This window comes from Hemicordylus capensis, chromosome 1 (assembly GCF_027244095.1).
Source record: "Hemicordylus capensis ecotype Gifberg chromosome 1, rHemCap1.1.pri, whole genome shotgun sequence".
Taxonomy (NCBI): domain Eukaryota; kingdom Metazoa; phylum Chordata; class Lepidosauria; order Squamata; family Cordylidae; genus Hemicordylus; species Hemicordylus capensis.
This window is the reverse complement of record NC_069657.1, coordinates 15772977-15791593: the sequence shown is the minus strand read 5'-3', so window position 1 is coordinate 15791593 and position 18617 is coordinate 15772977. Positions and strand designations below refer to the sequence as shown.

At 43.0% G+C, this 18617-nt stretch overlaps 1 protein-coding gene across 5 annotated transcripts in view; it reads right to left on the bottom strand.

The window, feature by feature from the left end:
• BRF1 (BRF1 RNA polymerase III transcription initiation factor subunit) overlaps window positions 1-18617 on the bottom strand; it is a 310658-nt gene that overhangs the window by 62485 nt on the left and 229556 nt on the right. For all 5 annotated transcript variants that reach the window (XR_008307877.1, XM_053252511.1, XM_053252521.1 and 2 more), the window contains one exon: window positions 11681-11937. Coding sequence is in view for 4 of the 5 variants with exons in the window: in XM_053252511.1 (XP_053108486.1) it covers window positions 11681-11937 (257 nt within the window). In the remaining variant the exon portion in view is untranslated. The remainder of the gene's footprint in view (window positions 1-11680; window positions 11938-18617) is intronic.

The following is an 18617-nucleotide window of genomic DNA, read 5'->3' as shown; positions in this document are numbered from 1 at the left end:
CCCCAGGGCGGCCACAGAGAAGGCCCAGTTCTGAGTCATCACTAAATGAGCAGGCAGCAACCGTAACCGGACCTCTCCAGATGATCTTAATATTCGTCAGGGTTCATGACAGCGAAGGCAGTCTCTTAAATACTCTGGACCCAAGCCCTTGGGGGTTTTATAGGTAATAACCAGCACTTCGTATTTCGCTTGGAAACATATTGGCAGCCAGCGCAGATCTTTTAAAAACGGTGTTATATGGTACCTTCGGATTGTCGTGGAGACCAGTCTGACTGCCACATTCTGTACCAATTGTGGTTTCCGGACTACATACAAGGCATCCCCACGTAGTGTGCATTACACTAGTTAAACTGGGAGGTTACCAGGATAGGCACCACTGCTTTAAGGTCATTTACCCACAGAAATGAGTGTAGCTAACATATCAGCCGAAGCTGATAAAAGGCACTCCTGGCCACTGCCGCAACCTGAGAAACCAGAAAGCGTTTTGGATCCAGGAGCACTCTCAAGCTAAGTATCTGATCTTTCGGGGGAGTGTAACCCCATCCAGAACAGGCAGAGCTAAACCATCTCTTGGATCCCAACCCCAGTCAGTACTTCTGTCTTATTTGGATTCAACTTCCGTTTGTTATCCCTGATCCAGCCTAACACTGCCTCCAGGCAGGCATTTAGGGAAGATATGCCATTCCTAATGAGGTCCATATGGAGAAATAGATCTGAGTGTCATCAGCATATTGATAACACCAAACACCAAATATCCTGATCTCTCATTTGAGTTTACTGTTGGTCAGCACTGAGCTTCTTCAACTATGTTTACTGTTGGCCAATACCGTTCTGGCCACTTCTTTATGTGAGGCCACCCTGGAATGATCTCCCCCATCCATCATGCCAACCAGTATTTAGGGGTAGAGTTATTTAATAAAATCTTTATTTGACCCAGATAGCCCTGTTTCTGTTCTAAGTATGTTACTTGTAAAGAGGATAAAGAGAAGCCCACTTACCCTACCCATCCACAATGTCTGTCACTAAGTCTGGTAATTTTGTCAAGCTGCCATTGTCTGGCTCCTACATTTTTGGGCTGGCACATAGCGCCAAAGAAAACCTGTCAAGGCCTGTCCTAGAGCACCTACTCCTTCTCCATACTTTTAAGAAAAGTGCTGGGCAGGAGTCCTGGAGGCAACAGAGCTAAACTGGAAGGCTCCTTCTCTTTGCCTGTGCCCTCTCTTCCTTGGTTCCCAACAACACGCTGGCAGCATACCCAACCAGCTCCTTTAAAGCTCCTCTCCTTAAGCCCCCTGTATACATTCTTCTCCACTTGTTCATTGAATGTGTGGAGGAGGAACATGGCCACTGGTGGACAGCTATACACTCCCCTTTTCTGACATGCTGAACATGAGAAGACTGGAGCAGAACTGCAGTCAGGAAGATATTGGGGACAGGTTCAGCGGGCACAGTCCCCTCCAGTGAATGTGGGGAGGGGAATGCAATGTAAGGGGCATTTCTTTCTCCCCTTTGAAATCCCACTGAATGGACACAATTCAATTTCCCCTCCCATGTCTGTTTCTCTGCGGCCACATCCCTTGCCTGGTCACGCTACTGAGCGCTTCCCATTTCGGACCTGCCATGCTGGTTTCCATCAGGTTCACCACAGTGTGTGTGTGTTGCTCTCAAAGATCAATCTGTTGTGTGTGTGTGTGGGGGGGGGATTCCAATATTTCACATAGAGGAGATTCACACAGCTCATAAGTCTAACACAGAAAGCTCTGGATAGTTCACGGCTATGTACAAACTAAAACAAAATCATTTTTCTGCTGGTCATCCCCACTTCTAAAACTGTGCCAGGCTATATAAAGTTCCATATGAAGAAGTGGGAGGATGGCAATATGCCTGTTTATAGAGGTTTTAGTTCTTTCCATGATACAAACCAGTTTGACAGCGCAAGCTTATAGCTTATTTATACAGTGTAGAACAACTTAGAAATCACTCTAAACTTCATTTTTCTTAATCTGAATATTTTAGGATTTCACATATGGAAGATATGGCCAATTAATAAGAAGCTCTATGTGCCTTTTCTGCTTCAAGCTAACTGGGTCATTGGAAGATTTGCACTACTATCCATTTCAGCACAGGGCACTAAATTCTCCAGCAACACTGCTGTATAAAAGTCTAGAAGTCTGCTATGAAGACATTAGGCCTGGAAAATTTGGGCTCCACCCCCGTATCTATTTCCGTACAACTATAGTAAAACTGAAAATATACTCCACACCCACATAAATAGGCTTTCAGGTTCTTTTGATCAACTACCATATCAATAAACATAATGGTTATCTGTGTGCTCACTCAAGAGCTTCAATTAGCTGAGCTAATAGAATTTCCTACACCAAAACAGAATGTTTTCTACAGCTTTGGCTTTACAGCAGTTTAATTCCACATAGCTAAAACATCTCCAAACATTTGTGCCATATAATCCAGGATAGCTTACGGATGTGTGCATTTTAAAAATAAATTTTCATTTATACTGCTGGTTATTCACATGTCTAAAACGGTATCTGCCCATATGAAATTCCACATTTAAAAAAAGATAAATATCTTTTAACCCCGGTTCATTCAACCTATGAGGCTGAACTGAATCTCTAAAGGGGGCAAGATGCTTTGGCCATAAATACTCTTCTGCTACAGAATTTTTGCTAATCAATACAGACAAAAAGGATCCTGCAGAATAATTAAGCAGACAAAGATTGTCTGGGGGCCCTCATGCTCTCTTGAAAATGCAGAACTGCTTTAAGAACCAAAATCTATTTTATCATCTTCCAGGCACAATTCATGATGCTGATTCTGACCTAAATATCTTACACAGCTTGAGTGCTGCATACCTTAGAAACCATCTCTATCCCTATGACCCATCACAGACCATTATTACAGACCATGAACACTTACTTAGCAGTACCATCTATACACCATGCTCACATGGCAAGAGCACAGAGGGGCATTCTCAGCAGATGCCCGACAATGAAATAACTCTACTGTTATACTCGACTCCTAGAGGTCTGTCAAAGCCTGAGCTTTTTTCCATTGGCAGTTCCATTCTGGCTGACATTTGGTAACTGGCTGTTAAATCAGAAAGGGATTTACTATTTTCTCCCTGTTATATACTGTATAGTTATATAACTATATATATAGTTATATATAACTATATATAACTATATATAACTATATATAACTATATAACTATATATATATAACTATATATATATAACTATATATATATATATAACTATATATATATATATAACTATATATATATATAACTATATATATATATATAACTATATATATAACTATATATAACTATATATAACTATATATATAATATGTTATATACACTATATATATATATACTATATAGTATATATATACATTATATACTCAGCCCTGAAGTTTTGTGAGAGTGAGCAAGAAACCTAAATAATCATTAATCTGGAGTAGGCAATCCAGCTGTTGCTGAACTACAACTGCAGCTGTTGCTGAACTACAACTCCCATCATTCCGAGAAATTGTAGTTTATTGTTCAACAGCAGCTGGAGAGCCAAGGTTGCCTACCCTGCACTAATCCAACTGACAGGACAAACGATCAGTTCTGCAGTTAAACGATCAGTTAAAGCTGTGCTTTAATTCTGTTCTACCAGACTGTCAATTTTAATTTTAATTATTTTTATGTCCTTACACTGCATACCACAGATGTTTTTAAAAAAAAGTGGCCAACATCCTGGCTAGCACTACAGTGAAGCAAGCAAAAGGAGCACACACAAGGTAGCTGCAGTCCCACTTCTGAAGCATGAATACTTGCTGCGTGGGGGAGCACAATTTTTGGCAATCTCCCCTTTCTCCAGAAACATTCTGTGCCACCCAAAATTATGTCCCCGAGAGTTATACAGCTCTCAGGGACATAATTTCATGTAGCACAGAATGCTGATAGAAAAAGGGGAAATCAGCAAAAATCCCCACTCCTTGCACAAGCTGGACATATATTTCTTTTATTACAGTACACTGTATTACAGCTTATGTAGAGTCACTGTACATGTATTTCTTTTATTTGCATGTATGCACCCTTCGTCAGGATATCAGCTGGTACCTTAATACTCATTCATATTCCTGCAGGGCTTATTTCTAAAATGTATATTCCACATTCCTAAATCACAGAGCTATTAACGTGGCAGGCAATCTTTAAACACACAACTGCACAACAAAACCGCAGTATAAATGTTATGACTTGGTTAAGGCCAAAGGGCGTCTAGAACTTCCCAGGTATCCCTGAACAACAGTGGAGCATACCCTTGTCTCTACTCCATGATTTTTGTTGTGAGAATTTTAAAAGAAGGCAATCCCTCTAAACGTGACAAGAATCCCATCCTGCAGAAAACAGAACCATCTGCCTAGAACAGTGTTTTCTCCTTCATACTACACAGTGCATGAATTGTCCCCTTAGCTAAGCAGCATCCACCCTGGTTTGCATTTGGATGGGAGATAACACGTGAGCACAGTAAGACATTCCCCTTAGGGGATGGGGCCATAGCTCCGTAGAAGAGCATCTGCATGTTTGCATGCAGAACGTCCCCGGTTCAATCCCTGACAGCACCTCCAGGTAGGGCTGGGAAAGACTCCTGACTGAAACCTGGAGAACCACTGCCAGTCAGCGTAGACAATAGTGAGCGAGATGGATCACTGGACTGGATTGGTATAAGGAAGGTTCCTGTGTTCCTAAGCCTGTAATACAAGTCATGATTACAAAGAGACAAAGTAGCTCTCTACAAACTAAGCTCTGCAGTTAAAATCACAATCGCCACAAAATATAGCTAAAAAAATAATTTTAGGGTAAACCCAAGACTAAAGTTCAATTTCAAAATAAAATCACTCCTGAAACCCACCCCCTCCGGAGACCTTTCATGGCCTATCACACAAACATGGATTTACTCTTGAATATAATCACACTCCCCCTATCCCTTTTGGTGGAGAACAACCTTCCGACTTAGAAGAGACTCCAGTGGGCTTTGCAGGGCTGCTTCATCTCTTCCTGGATTTTCACAAGATTAACCTGACACATTTTATTCCTTTTATTATACTGCCTGTCTTCTTGTATACCATTGCCAGTTTCAAAGTACCAAGAAAGAAGGAGCCTTCACCTAAAAATAAAAATAAAAAATCGTGCCTTGAAAGGTCCTTCAGTTCCCACATTTGCTCAGAAGAACAGATCTGACTTCAGAAGCAGTATAATCAGATTTCAGTTCCAGCAAGGAGTACAATTTCCAATGAGAAATTTTACTGGATGGCAGCTCCTCCTTTCCATTAACTGAACAATTCAGGAGCAGCACTAAGGATTGAGAGAGTTTTAAATTAGGCACGTCTAAAGCAAAAATATGATTTTTCAAAATTAAAAATGCACCCCTAAAGGTCAGGCCTATAACTAGGATTCTTGTTTCACAATAGAGATGAGGCATTAACGAGGAACAATGCTGAAGCTTGGCAGTTAATGTGAAGCTACAGTAAGCAGCAAAACATTCAGCACAAATTGAACTATAGTTTGTTGATGGAAGACACTTAAGAGAAAGCATTTTCCACATGAAAATTAGATCTGACCTTTTCCTATTAGGCAGCTTCAAATTACATACAGTGAAAAATGTAATTAAAACACATTTACATAAAATTGAGCCTCCAAAAAAAGAATTGCACACTTTCTTCATTAGCCCCGAGTTGATGGGCATATTAAGTATTGCACTGGTATTTTTCTTAAAGGAGTCCCTCTTTTCTTTTCCTTCTTATTTTCAGAAACAGATAATTGCATTCAGCTTGTTATAAATCAAATCGCTTCGCAATGTAATTAGCTTTTTAAAATGCTGGTATATTTGATGCCCTTAAAAGCTAGACATTCCTTTGGTCCTTAAGATGGCATTTTTGAAATTACACAAACATTTCAAAACCAACAGGCAACTGTTCCTAACTGTTCCTAGGAGTGGATCAAGCACCTTCCAAACATGTTTAAGTATTTATCATTCTACAATGTAACTGCATTTAAATTACTAAGTAACAGTGGAAGAAGAGGTGCTCTTGTGGTAGGTAGCAAGCATGAATTGTCCGCTTTGCTAAGCAGGGTCCCTGCTGGTTTGCATCTGAATGGGAGACTACATGTATGAGTCCGGCTTAGAGGATGGGGCTGCTCTGAGAAGAACACTTGCATGCAGAAGGTTCCAAGTTCCCTCCCTGGCATCTCCAGATAGGGCTGAGACACACTCCTGCCTGAAACCTTAAGGAAGCCACTGCCAATCTGTGTAAGACAATACTGAGCTACATAGAGCAATGGCCTGACTCAGTAGAAGGCAGCGTCCTATGTTCACGGTGACACCAGTAACAATCAGGGGCATAACTAATAGGCTATCATTACTCTGTGTATTTGGCACAGTCATATTGGGTAATTTCCTCTGATGCCGGATAACTCTAATAGTCTTTAAAGCTAGTGGCAGCTGACCACTCATTCCCAGTGCAGAGACACTATTCTCCCCCACCACTCCTCTTCCCTCCTTATCTAGTTCCTGGGATCTGCCTTCTCTCCCTGCGCAGTGCAACAGCAAGAGTATCAAGGTTGCCAAATACCACTGCTTACATTGTGCCACTGCTTTATCAATCAACTTCATTGCTTTGTTTCAAATTCCTTACCACCAAGACTGTTACTCCTCTAGTTACTCCTCTAGAGTACCCTAGCATTGGCATTTGCTTGTGTCCACACCGTGTCCATTTGTTATACAAACTTGCAAATTCAGTTTTGAGCTACATTCCCCCAGTCAGTCTAATAATATAAATACATATGTGGGTGGTGTAAACATGTGTGAGCAAGTATGGTAACATAAGTGGAACAAGTGCAAAGCCCTGCTCTAGTCTAGACGGATGCAAATCAGTAGTACCTTGTGTCCTCCCCATCTCTGGCAATTTTTAAAAAACATTTGAAAACCTGTTTTTTTACCAAAGCTTTCTCAGGTTTTTAAAAAAATATTGTTCGTTTAATTTCATGGTTTTTAAATTATTGTATTGTTTTTAACTTTTATATGTGTTGTTATATGTTGAACTGTTTTAACTTTTATATGTGTTTTAATTGTTGTTAGCCTCCCAGAGACGTAAGTTTGGGCGGGGTATAAATTTGCGATAGATAGATAGATAGATAGATAGATAGATAGATAGATAGATAGATAGATTTGCGGGGCCCGATGCCAGGGGACACATCCCATCACCACAGCGTGGCATTTTAAAGGAGCAAGAGGCACAAGCTGCTGCTTACATGGAGGTATTTCCATTTCAACAGCGCTGCAGCGGGTGCTTGAAGGGCAGGCAAGCAGGACCTCCTCTTAAGGGAACCCCTTGCTGCCCTTGAATGTGTACCGAAGCAATTCAGTGCACATCCCTACAAAGAAGTGAGCTATATTAATGACTGCTTTGCAGTGGGGGCTTGTAGTGCAACACAAACCTTCACACACACGGCCGTGCCTGGTCCTTACCTCTGTTAACTAGAGTTATGCAGCAAAGGATGCTCATTTCGGCATGGCAGCAAAAAAGGTGTTCTAAACTGAAAGTCTGTTTCTCTACCCAGAATACAGACAGTCTCAGGAAATGTGGCCCCCTCCTCCCACATGAATTTCCCCTTCTATCTCCATCAGCCTTAACCATGGTTTAGTGGTACATCTGCACCAAGTGCTAATCAAATGCTCTTTATCCATGATTTTACAAACCCACTACTGATAGCCACGGAACACTATTCTTCACATTCTAGTTAAGATGCAAACCCTTGTTAGCATTAACCATGGTTAGTGCAAGTGCAAATATGACAATAAGCCACAGTTCAAACTGACAAGGGAATAGAGAGGGCAATTTGCACCAGAAAGGATAGGAGGGAGAACATATTCCCGAGCTTGCTTCCTGATTTGCCAACTGTGGAATTCAGGGAGCCATTGTGGTGCAGTGGTTAGAGCACTGGACTAGGATTGGAGACACCTGTGTTCAAATCCCCATTCAGCCATGAAATTCACTGGGTGACTCTGGGCCAGTTACTTATTTCTCAACCTAACCTACCTCACAGGGATGTTGTGAGGATAAGAATAACCAAGGATGAGCTCCTTGGAGAAAGAGTGAGGTATACATTTAGTAAATAAAAATAAATAAAGTACACCTGGACTACCTTGGACCCAAAGGCTTTTTTTTAACTTCAAATAGCATCCCTTGACTTTGAAGGCTTAACTTCCACTTAAACTAATTAAAGTACTAGCTTAAAAACATACAGCTTACAGCTCCTTGTTAGTAAGGGCCTGCTTCTGTCAGATAACAATTACTAAATATTTAAGATATCTAAAGATAAAACAAAGGAGATTATAAAATCACTGCAAATTAGGTGGCTAGAGAGATCTGCGCTTGCGACTTCTGGATGGAGACACCCTGGGTGCTTCATTTTCAATTGAGGTGTCGTACATTTTGCTCTTAATTGCACATAAATTACGGTGATTATTGTATTGCTGAAAAAAATGCATTTATCTGTTAACATCTCAGAGGAACAAATGCGAACAAAGAAATTTATGCAGTACATCCAAGAATAATGCTGAACAAAGGAATTTGTGCATGCCATATAAGATGTATTGCACTTAGAGTAATGGAAGAAAAATCAAAAGGCCTATCATAAATCCTTAATTCTAAGAACATCAAAATAATCTATGCACTTGCCAAGTTCTTAGAAGATGACACAGTACATTTGAAAAATGAAGGTCTAAATTTGCATGTACATCCATGTCTTATAAACACATGAAGCTGTCTTATGCTGAATCAGACCTTTGGTCCATCTGACTCAGTGTTGACTACTCTAACCAGCAGTGGCTGTCCAAGATCTCAGCCAAATGTCTTTCCGAGTCATGCTATCGGAGATGCTTTTCGCTGGAGACTGAATCTGGGATCTTTTGAATGAATCTTTTTATTACTTCTACTCAGAAAACAAACTAACAAAACCCCACAAAATCTCCATGTGTGCTTTATGACGCCAGAACTAATAATCCAACCCTGGTTGTCTATAGAGTCAAGTAATACAATCTCCTCTTTGCTTCCTCCCTAGGTGTCACCTCTTCGCAGCAATATGCTGGAAGGCAAAAGGACTGAACATTAGAACATTACTGACCTAGCACCATTGCAACCAACAGAGCCTTAAAGAGAAGTTACATGGAGAACCGAAAAGTCATCCATTGCTCTCAAACACAGAACAGAAGACACAAATCGTGCCGGTCCGAGGAGGTGCCGCAGCCGTAGCACAAGGCACAATGCTTACACGTTTTCTTCAAAACCACGAGACCGGAGGTGAACGGAGCCAAAAGCAGGAAAGAAGTCCAAGGTCAAGGCAAAAACAAGCACTGAGGAGAGATTCCAAGTATGAAATAGCATCAGCACTATGCACACTGAGGACCCAAAGCCTCAGACTGTTATTAGAAGGCAGCAACCTGACACTTTAAAACAAAAACGAGCTGATGGGAGAAAAATCAGGATACCCACACCTTGCATGCTCAATATACAAAATGCATTGCCACACAGTGTTCTGAAAGCAATTAGTAGAAATGACTTTAAAAAAAATTAAAAGGGGGATTAGATAAACAGATGAACGCTGTGTAATGTCTATCCATGGCTACTAGCCATGCAAGCCAGATGTGCTGCCTCCATTTTCAGAGACAGCTTCTGACTACCAGATGTTGAGGTTAACCAAAGGAGGAGGTAGCTCAGTGGTGGAGCATGTTCTACATGCAGAACGCCCCAGGTTGAATTGCTGGCATCTCCAGGTAGGGCTGGAAAAAGACCTCTGTCTGAAACACCGAAAAGCCACTAGTAGCTGGAGAAGACAATAATGAGACAGGTGGACCAAGGACTCAATAGAAGGCAGCTTCCTGTGTTCCTATATTATGAATTTTTAGGGATGGGGCCCCAGCTCAATTGTAGAGCATCTGCCTTGCATGCTGAAGGCCCAGAGTTCAATTCCTGGCATCTCCAGGAGGAGCAGGGAAAGAGCCCTGCCTGAAACTCTGGAGAGATGCTGCCAGTCAGGGGTGACAATACTGAGCTAGATGGCCCAATGGTCTGACTCGGTATAAGGCAGCTTCCTATGCTCCTACGCGTCAGATGGACCAATGGCCAAACTTGGTACATGGCAGCTTCAAATATTCATCTATGCACATGGATAACCACCATCCTGCCTTCTGTAAAACTCCCTGGAATACCATGTTTACCTGAATTCAAGACCAGGCTTCCCCAAAAAATCTTCCCTGTAAAATATGGGGGTGGGGTTTGTTTAAATTCAGAGTCATCTTCTACTCGGGTAAATGCGGTATATGCCTGTAGTTCATCAGAATACTAAACTGATGGATCACTGGACTGTCACAGCATAGCAAGCCTTTTCAAAACTGAAACAAGATTCTAGCCTACAGCAGCAACCACTGGGTCTGCTAAATTATACTTACCCCATTCCCATGTGTACCACGGCTGTATGGTGCAATGGGGCTTATTTGGGGCTGCTGACAGCTCATTACATGAGAATTAGAAGGTGTCACAGCAGCCCTAGAAGCTGAGGACCAGTACCATTCTGCACCAGCAGTAGCTGCTGTCTCCCTATAGCTACAACTGTCACTTTGCATCACATTGCCCATTTGTATGCATTTACCAAACAGCCCTGTCCTGAAGAGGACGACACACAGTAGAGCTTTAACAGGAGATGGGAAACACAGACAGATGGGCAGACGACAGCCCCAGGGAAAGCAAGTCCTACAACAGATTCTTTACTGGGGGTAAGAACGTTCTTTCAGGAAATCACCTGGCATTATCTACACACTCCAGGGTAAACTGTAGGGCCAGTTAAGTCAGCTTCTTTAACGCATTAAGAGAATAAGATGACTGGGAAGAAACAGCTCTGAACAAAATCTGCTCAGATCTCTCGACAGATTATAGCCAGTAAAGATGCAAAGTGTAATATAAGATGGCTGAATATTGCATTTGATGCATATTAGGTCCTTTGCATACACATTTTAAATACAATAAATATGTCTGGATCTGAATATTCTACTCACTAGTATGATGGCTTTCCCCATTGCTTACATTTTAGGAAGGTACAACCTACTGATGCACGTATTTACTATAAAGCTTCATATTCAAGGTGGCAATTAGCAACCAAAATTTGGAATAAACTTCAAACGAAGAACTAATCATGCCACTGCAAACTGTCACAGCAGATGAGAACCATCTATTTTTCAAATCAAAAGTGGGGGGCGGGGGAGCCCAAAGCTTCAGTGTACTTATCATGTCAACTAACATAAAATCCAATCACTTCGGGAAGGGGGTGGGGAGATCAGATTGTATCATAGAATTCTAAGGAGGAAGGAAGAACGTATCAGTGGCTGTATGTGACACATTTGCAGGCTCTGACTGATGCCTTCACACCACGGTGATTAATCCATGCTGAACCTGCCAGCCAATATGTGACCTGCCGAGGAGGAGGATTCATTCGGGCCCTGTGTGCCAAACTAAGCAAGAGTCCCAGCATTCTTTCAGTGTCAAAGAACCGTTAACAATCTCTAGATGCACCGATCACCGCACAGAGAGCGATATAAATGAACAATTGTCATACCTTTTTCCCACTCTGTTTACAGAGCTGGCCACATTCCTAGCAGCAAGAGATTTTCTTCTTGACAGCTTCTTGGTGTTGCTGCTGTCATCGGTGCTGTCATCCTCTTTCTTCGGCGTGCTACCTCCTTTGCTGTTGAGGTCCTTCAACACATTATAATTAATTTTACTTGAGATCTTCTTCTGTTCCAACATCTTTTCAATTGCCTCTCCTGCTGTGCTGGCCTGGATCAGCTCTCTCTTCTTTGCAGACTTCTTGGGCTTAATTAAAACAAAGGAATGGCAATTTCAAGGGGCAACTGGAATAATTTTACCAAGATCACAGAATAGGCTGCCATCTAATCATCATTACTCAGACAGCAGCTGGACTGAGAGGAGTGCACGTATCATGTGGTTACACTGGTGTAGAAAGCCTCTTGGGGCCCGAGTACAGACTTAATGGTACTCTGAAGTACGATACTGTAAAAGATCCAGAGCCTGGGTATTTGGGCCTAAAGAAGAGTCTGATTTTTCTTAAAGATTATGTTTGTCTAAACAGAGTACACACTTCACTGGGGTGAAATAAAATATTCCTCAAATAATGTACTTTCTCTGGCATCCCACCAAAGGAAAAGCAAAATTATTCTTTAGCTGAACCACCACTACTTCTGAGCCACTAGGCAAGGTGAATGCTTGGAACCAGGATACCTCCAGAATCATCTGCTCTTGTATAAATGTGCGTCCAAGCCTTCACATTGGCTTCTGGGGCCCTACTCTCTGTTCCCTTGCCATGAGAAGGACCAGAGCCTTCTAGAGGGTGGGACTAAAGCTCCAGAATGCCCTCCCTGGTGAGATCTGTCAGACCCCCCTCTCTCCCATATTTATATGGGCCTTGGCCCTATTAGTTTTGGCAGACTTTTACTGCTTAATGTTTTGCCATTTGAAGATTGGTTTTAGCTGTGGCTTTATAGCTTCGCTTTTTAATTCAAGCTTTGAAAGTTTATTCTTCTATTAAATTATTTGATTACATATTGTTTTTATCTCTCTCTTTTAAAATTGTAAGTTGCTTTGGGCAAAATTCCTGTGGAAAGGCAAGCTATGTATTTAACAAATAATAAGAAAACTAACACGACTGAGTCCTGTGCTCACACGCTCACTTCTCCCCTTGTGCACTCTGCATAATTAGTTAGAAAGAACTAGTTTTATAGCTTCAGTTTTAAAGCTTTTATTGCATTTTAAATTGTTTTAATTATGTTAATTGTGAACCACCCAGGAATTTTTTTGTATGGGGTGGTAGATAAATGTACTTAAATAATAAACAAACAAACAAACAAACCATAGAAACCAACAAGAACTGTCCCTTTGCTAAGTAGGGTCTGCCCTGGTTGTATTTGAATGAGAGACTGCATGTGTCAGCACTGTAAGAGATTCCCGTTAGGGGATGGGGCCACTCTGGGAAGGCAGCTGGGAAGGTAGGAGGCAGCTTCCCATGTTCCTATCTATTCATTTATTTAATTTATATTTGTGCCCCACCTTTCAGCCAAAATTGGCTCTGAAAATGTCTTAACAACAAATAGAATGCAGTAAAATGCTATAAGGCATGGTTGGAGGGGGGCATGGAGAGAAAAAGCAGGAAGGCTGTTTGCAACTCAGAGACTGAGCTTTCAGGATTCTTTTGTTTGGGGCATTTGGGGCATATTGCACAGCTCATACCTGAATCTCTTTGGCTAATGTACTCCTTCTTGAGTCATGGTGGCAGAACACTGAGAAGGAAGTAACTTGTAAGATATGTGAGCCTCAAGACATCTAAAGGCTTAAGAATAATCACCACTGGTGCCCATCATACTTCAACATCTGCATCCTCCCCATGTTTTGTTGCAACTTTCGAATTCAGCCAAGGGAGCCCATCCTGATTATGCAATCTCTATGCCAACTTGAACACAAGAACAGCCCTGCTGGATCAGGCCCAAGGCAGCCCATCTAGCCCAGCATCCTGTTTCACACAGTGGCCCGCCAGATGCCTCTGGGGAGCCCACAGGCAAGAGGTGTATGTGCATGCCCTCTCTCCTGCTGTTACTCCCCCGCAACTAGGATTGTGAGGCATCCTGCCTCTGAAGCTGGAGGTGGCCCACAGCCACCAGACTAGTAGCCATTGACAGACCTGCCCACCATGCATCTGTCTAAACCCCTTTTAAAGCCATCCAAGCTGGTGGCCATCACCACATCCCATGGCAAAGAATTCCATAGATTAATTATGCGCTGTGTGGAAAAGTCCTTCCTCTTGTCGGTCCTAAATTTCCCAACCTTCAGTTTCATGGGGTGACCCCTGGTTCTAGTGTTGTAAGAGAGGGAGAAGATGTCTCCCCTTAGTCACCTCTTTTCCGAGGTAAAGAGCCCCAGATGCTGTAGCCTAGCCACATAAGGTACTCCAAGCCCCTGATAATTTTGGTTGCCCTCTTCTGCACCTTTCCCACTTCTACAAGATCCTTCTTAAGATACGGTGACCAAAGCTGTACGCAGTACTCCAGATGTGCTCACACCATAGATTTATATAAGGGCAGTATAATATTAGCATTCTTATTTTCTGATTCTGATTCCTAGCATGGAATTAGCATTTTTCACAGCTGCCATGCACTGAGTCAACACTTTCAATGAGCTGCCCACCACAACCCCACGATCTCTCTCCTGGTCAGTCACCGACAGCTCAGATCCCATCAGTGTATATGTGAAGTTAAAGTTGCCTGCCTGAGAGTCAAGAGAGATGTCAAGTGAATACTCTTCCCACCAAGTTCCACAAGCCTGGGAATGATTAGAGGCATTGCAAGGACCTTTTCTTACTTTATTTGAGTAGGTCCATGTTTGGGATGTTACAGCCAAACTATCAAGTTGCGGTTTGCACTTGTCTTGTTCCAAGCATGATATGTTGGGTTTTTTAATAACTCTTAGGCTCACATTCTGTGTAGTGAAATACAAGCAGTTCAGCACCACTTGCACGGTGACATAGGAACACAGAATGCTGAATAGAGCTGTTCCACTGCAACTTAAAATTGTGCATTCACAGCTTCACCATACTACACCCATTATTTCCAATGGAAGCAGCATTGTGCAACTGTGATCGCACAGTTTTAAGTTACAACAGAACAACCCTGATCCACAACATAATGGAGGGTGCTAAACCGCCCACATTTCGCTGTACAGAATGTGAGCACCTATTAACTATCAGAAAGGAACAGGAATACTGAGCCGCATTACAGTCACTGCCATACCATGAAGCTCAAGAGACACAGCAGCAGTTTAAGTAAGAGCTGAGAGCTGTGTTCAAGAGTTCCCACAGGACTGCCGATCCATGGATCAGTGGAGGCAGCCAAGCAGAATACGAGTTGGAAATCTGCTGGTAAATGAGCTTGGGTTAATGCAAGCCTCTGGGAAATGATGTGTACTAGTCAGAACAACAAGGTCAGCTAGACACCCACACACAGCACTAAACCCAAAAGCTGCTCCATCAAGGAGGGGGGGAAATCAGACTGATTTAATTGCAGCAATACAAACACAAAAGGCCTGGGGTGAACTGCACTAAGATTTAATGACAAGCTAAATGAAAAGGCATCAGCTGTGGAAGAAGGTAATTACCTGATAGGAAATGATGCATAATTCTTTTTCAAAAGAGCCCCATGCAACCTTAATGCTTGACCACGGTTATGGCTTAGCTCAGCAAACGAAACAATCGGTTTACTATATGTTTTGAATACAGACCAAGGTTGAGGCAACAAATAACCATTAGCCTAAGCTACAGAATCATAGATTTCTAGCGGTGGAAGGGACCTTGGAGGCAATGTTCCCTCTTACAGGGATTCCCAGATGTTGTTGACTATAACTCCCATAATCCCCAAGCAATAGCTGGGGATCCTGGGAGTTGCAGTCAACATCAGGAAGACTGCTTGGAGGTCTAACTTCCTGCTCAGTAATGTATGGTTTACACTGTCTGCACTGGATTCCAAGTACAGGGATTTTGACAATTTGGCCCAACATTATGTCTCTCTCCAAAAGACATCCCTATCCAGATCTACAGGGAGAGAGAAAATAATTTATGCATTTATTTATTTCTAATGTCTGCTGGGCAATTCCATAAGGCACTAATACAGGACAAAGTGGTGCCTTTAGAAGTGACATATGGATCAAATTTTAGTCCTAAAGTAGTCCTTGAAACTGTGGTGGTGGGGAAACAGAAGGGTTTATGTTGTGAGAAAAGGGAAGTGGGTGTTTGGGACAGGCTTCTGTTCCAGGGATTTTTGCGGACTTGTAAAAATAATTCAGACTGTGCTGAGTCTGTGTGGACGTGGTCTGAATGGGATGCTTTCAACAATGAGACAAGGTTTCATTGTCTTGTTTTGTTCTCACGGGGTGTGGGGGGGTTGAGAGACAAAATGTTCTTTTTAATAGAGAGCAAGAAGAAACATGCAGATCATGAGTACAGGCTAGGGAACTGAGGGCCCAATGGCACGACAAGTTTTGAACCCTTTATGGCAGTGATCTTTACTATATTTCAGGTGGGGGCCACACATTCTACACAGTACTGCATTTTTAACAGTGCTGGGAGGGCCCCTTAAGAGAGATGAAGCCCCCATAAGAGCTGTATGGGGAAAGCACTGGGAAGGGCTACACTTCCCAGCATTCTGTGCACAGCTTCCAAGATGGTGCAGGGGCTCAAGAGGGTGACATTTCCCTTAAAGGAGCCCCTCTGATGCTGGGTAAATCGTGGCCGCATGGCGCCAGGGGGACAGTGCTGAGTACTGAGGTTTGGCCAAAACATCACACATGCCCAATAAACAATTAGTCAGGCAGCCGCATTTAGAGTTGAGGAGGGCCACCACTGACCCTCAAGCCAAACAACGAAGAACACCGTTTTATGGAAATAATTGACAGGGAAGATGCCCTTGCAAATGTATTGTGGGAACAGCACTGGAGGTTTTTTAATTTAGAAAAAAAAGACAACTAAGCGTGTCTGTCAGAAGGCGCACGTCAAGCCTCAGGTTTGATGACTGCCTTTGCTCTGTTTATGCATAATTTTATCACTGAATGAACTATGAATTCAGAATCTTTACTATACAGAGGGAATAGACTAAACTTATGGATAGTAAACTGTAAAAGGTGGCTTGCTGCTCAACTACCATAGTGCCATAACTTGCCATAATTCAATTTGCCATGCAGTATTGAATAACATAGCTTAGCATGAGGCCATTAACATGTATTAATAGGAACAATCAACCAGTGTTCCTGATAAGGCGTGCGCACACGCATGCGCTCACACATTTTGTGATGTCCACTCAGTTAATTTTAGATCCTGCTCAGGCTGAATCAGGAAGGTCCCACTCTGAATACATGTGCACGCACACTGCCTTGATACTGCCGCCCAGAACAAAACTCATTCCGCACACAGATGAGAAATATTAGAGAGAACACTGCAATCAATTGATAATTTTTCTTTGCCCCTTATGGCCTATATCTATCAAGATGTAGCTTTTAAAGACAGCTCACTATTTCATATTAGAAAGAGAATTGTCAAAGGTTTAAAACGGATGCAACACATTAATGTTAAACCTCTTTTTGTGTATTGTATGTAAAGTTCTAAATGGCTGAAATATCATACAGCCTCCCACACACATTTTGTACACTATGGGCACTGCTTCCTCTTCCTAATCACAGCGATGAATCCTATTCTATTGACATTTGTGACACTTGTGCAAATAAAAAGGTTGTGTGAGGGAGTTTCATGATTGCACAGCTGTTTCCAATGGCTGTGTGATCATGTAGCTCCCTTGTGCAATTTCGGCATTTGCACAAGCATGTGCTTTCATAACTGCCCTAAGGAAGATGTAGCAGCTCATGTGGGAGGCTATGTGGTATATTAGCACTGTGTCCAAAGGCACATGGAATTCCATAACTTTGCCTGCTGATGGTGAATGCCCCCGCTCTTCCAGCAAAAACCCTGCTTATAGAAAATAAGCTACTTCTCTTTTCCAGCCCCATTCTCCAGGGGAGAAAGGGAGAAGAAAGGGAGGCTAATGTAAACACAAATAATAGGCTTGGCTGGTAAGAGAAGCCAAAACTGTGGGCCCCTGTCATTGTATGCCAAACTGAAACCCTTAATGCTAGAGGGGACCACCTTTGAGCGGGGTCCATCTGTATCACAAAATGCACTTCTGGCCCTTGGACTGCTGTCTAAAGAAGAGCAGCCCTTCAGTTAGCTATTCCTGATTTTTAAATCAAGCTTGTTAAGTTGCCTCCGCAAAGTAATTTACCTGGGGGGAAATTACATCCCTGCTTTGGTGATGTTGGGGTGGGGTGTTCTTGTGTTTTGGTGTGGGGGAAAACCCACTTTTTGCTGTGCCTCTATGGGCAGGGGCATACAGGTTTCAATCAGGGGTGGAGCCACCATTGGGCCAACGGGTTCAAAGAACCCGGGCCGCTGACCAATCAGGGGCCGCGAGAGCGGCCGCGACACCCCGCCCCCGCGTCTGACGTCAGACGCGGGGGCGGTAGTTTAGCTCCCGAGCAGGGGCCGTGCGACCCCTTCGGGAACCAAGACTGGTGCTGCATTCGCAACGCAGGGAAGAGCTGCTCCTGGGCTGGGCGGCAAAAGCAGCGCCAGCCTTCGTCTAACTGCCGAAGGGTCCGTGAGGCCCCTTCAGCAGTTAAGATTCAATTCCCGAACGGAGCCTCAAGGCTCCATTCGGGAGCCAGACCACGCCCCCCGCATCTGACGTCAGTTGCGGGGGCGTGGCTATCCCGAGTCTGACATCAAACACAGGGGGCGGGGCTATAGGGGCGCCCGCCGCGGCCGCACATGGGCCACCGACGGGCTGGCTACGCCCCTGGCTTCAATAATGCCTGTAAGCACTGAAAACTACCAGCTGTGGGAACCTCTTCTATCTCCTGGACGAAAACGTTTGCCCTTTAAATCT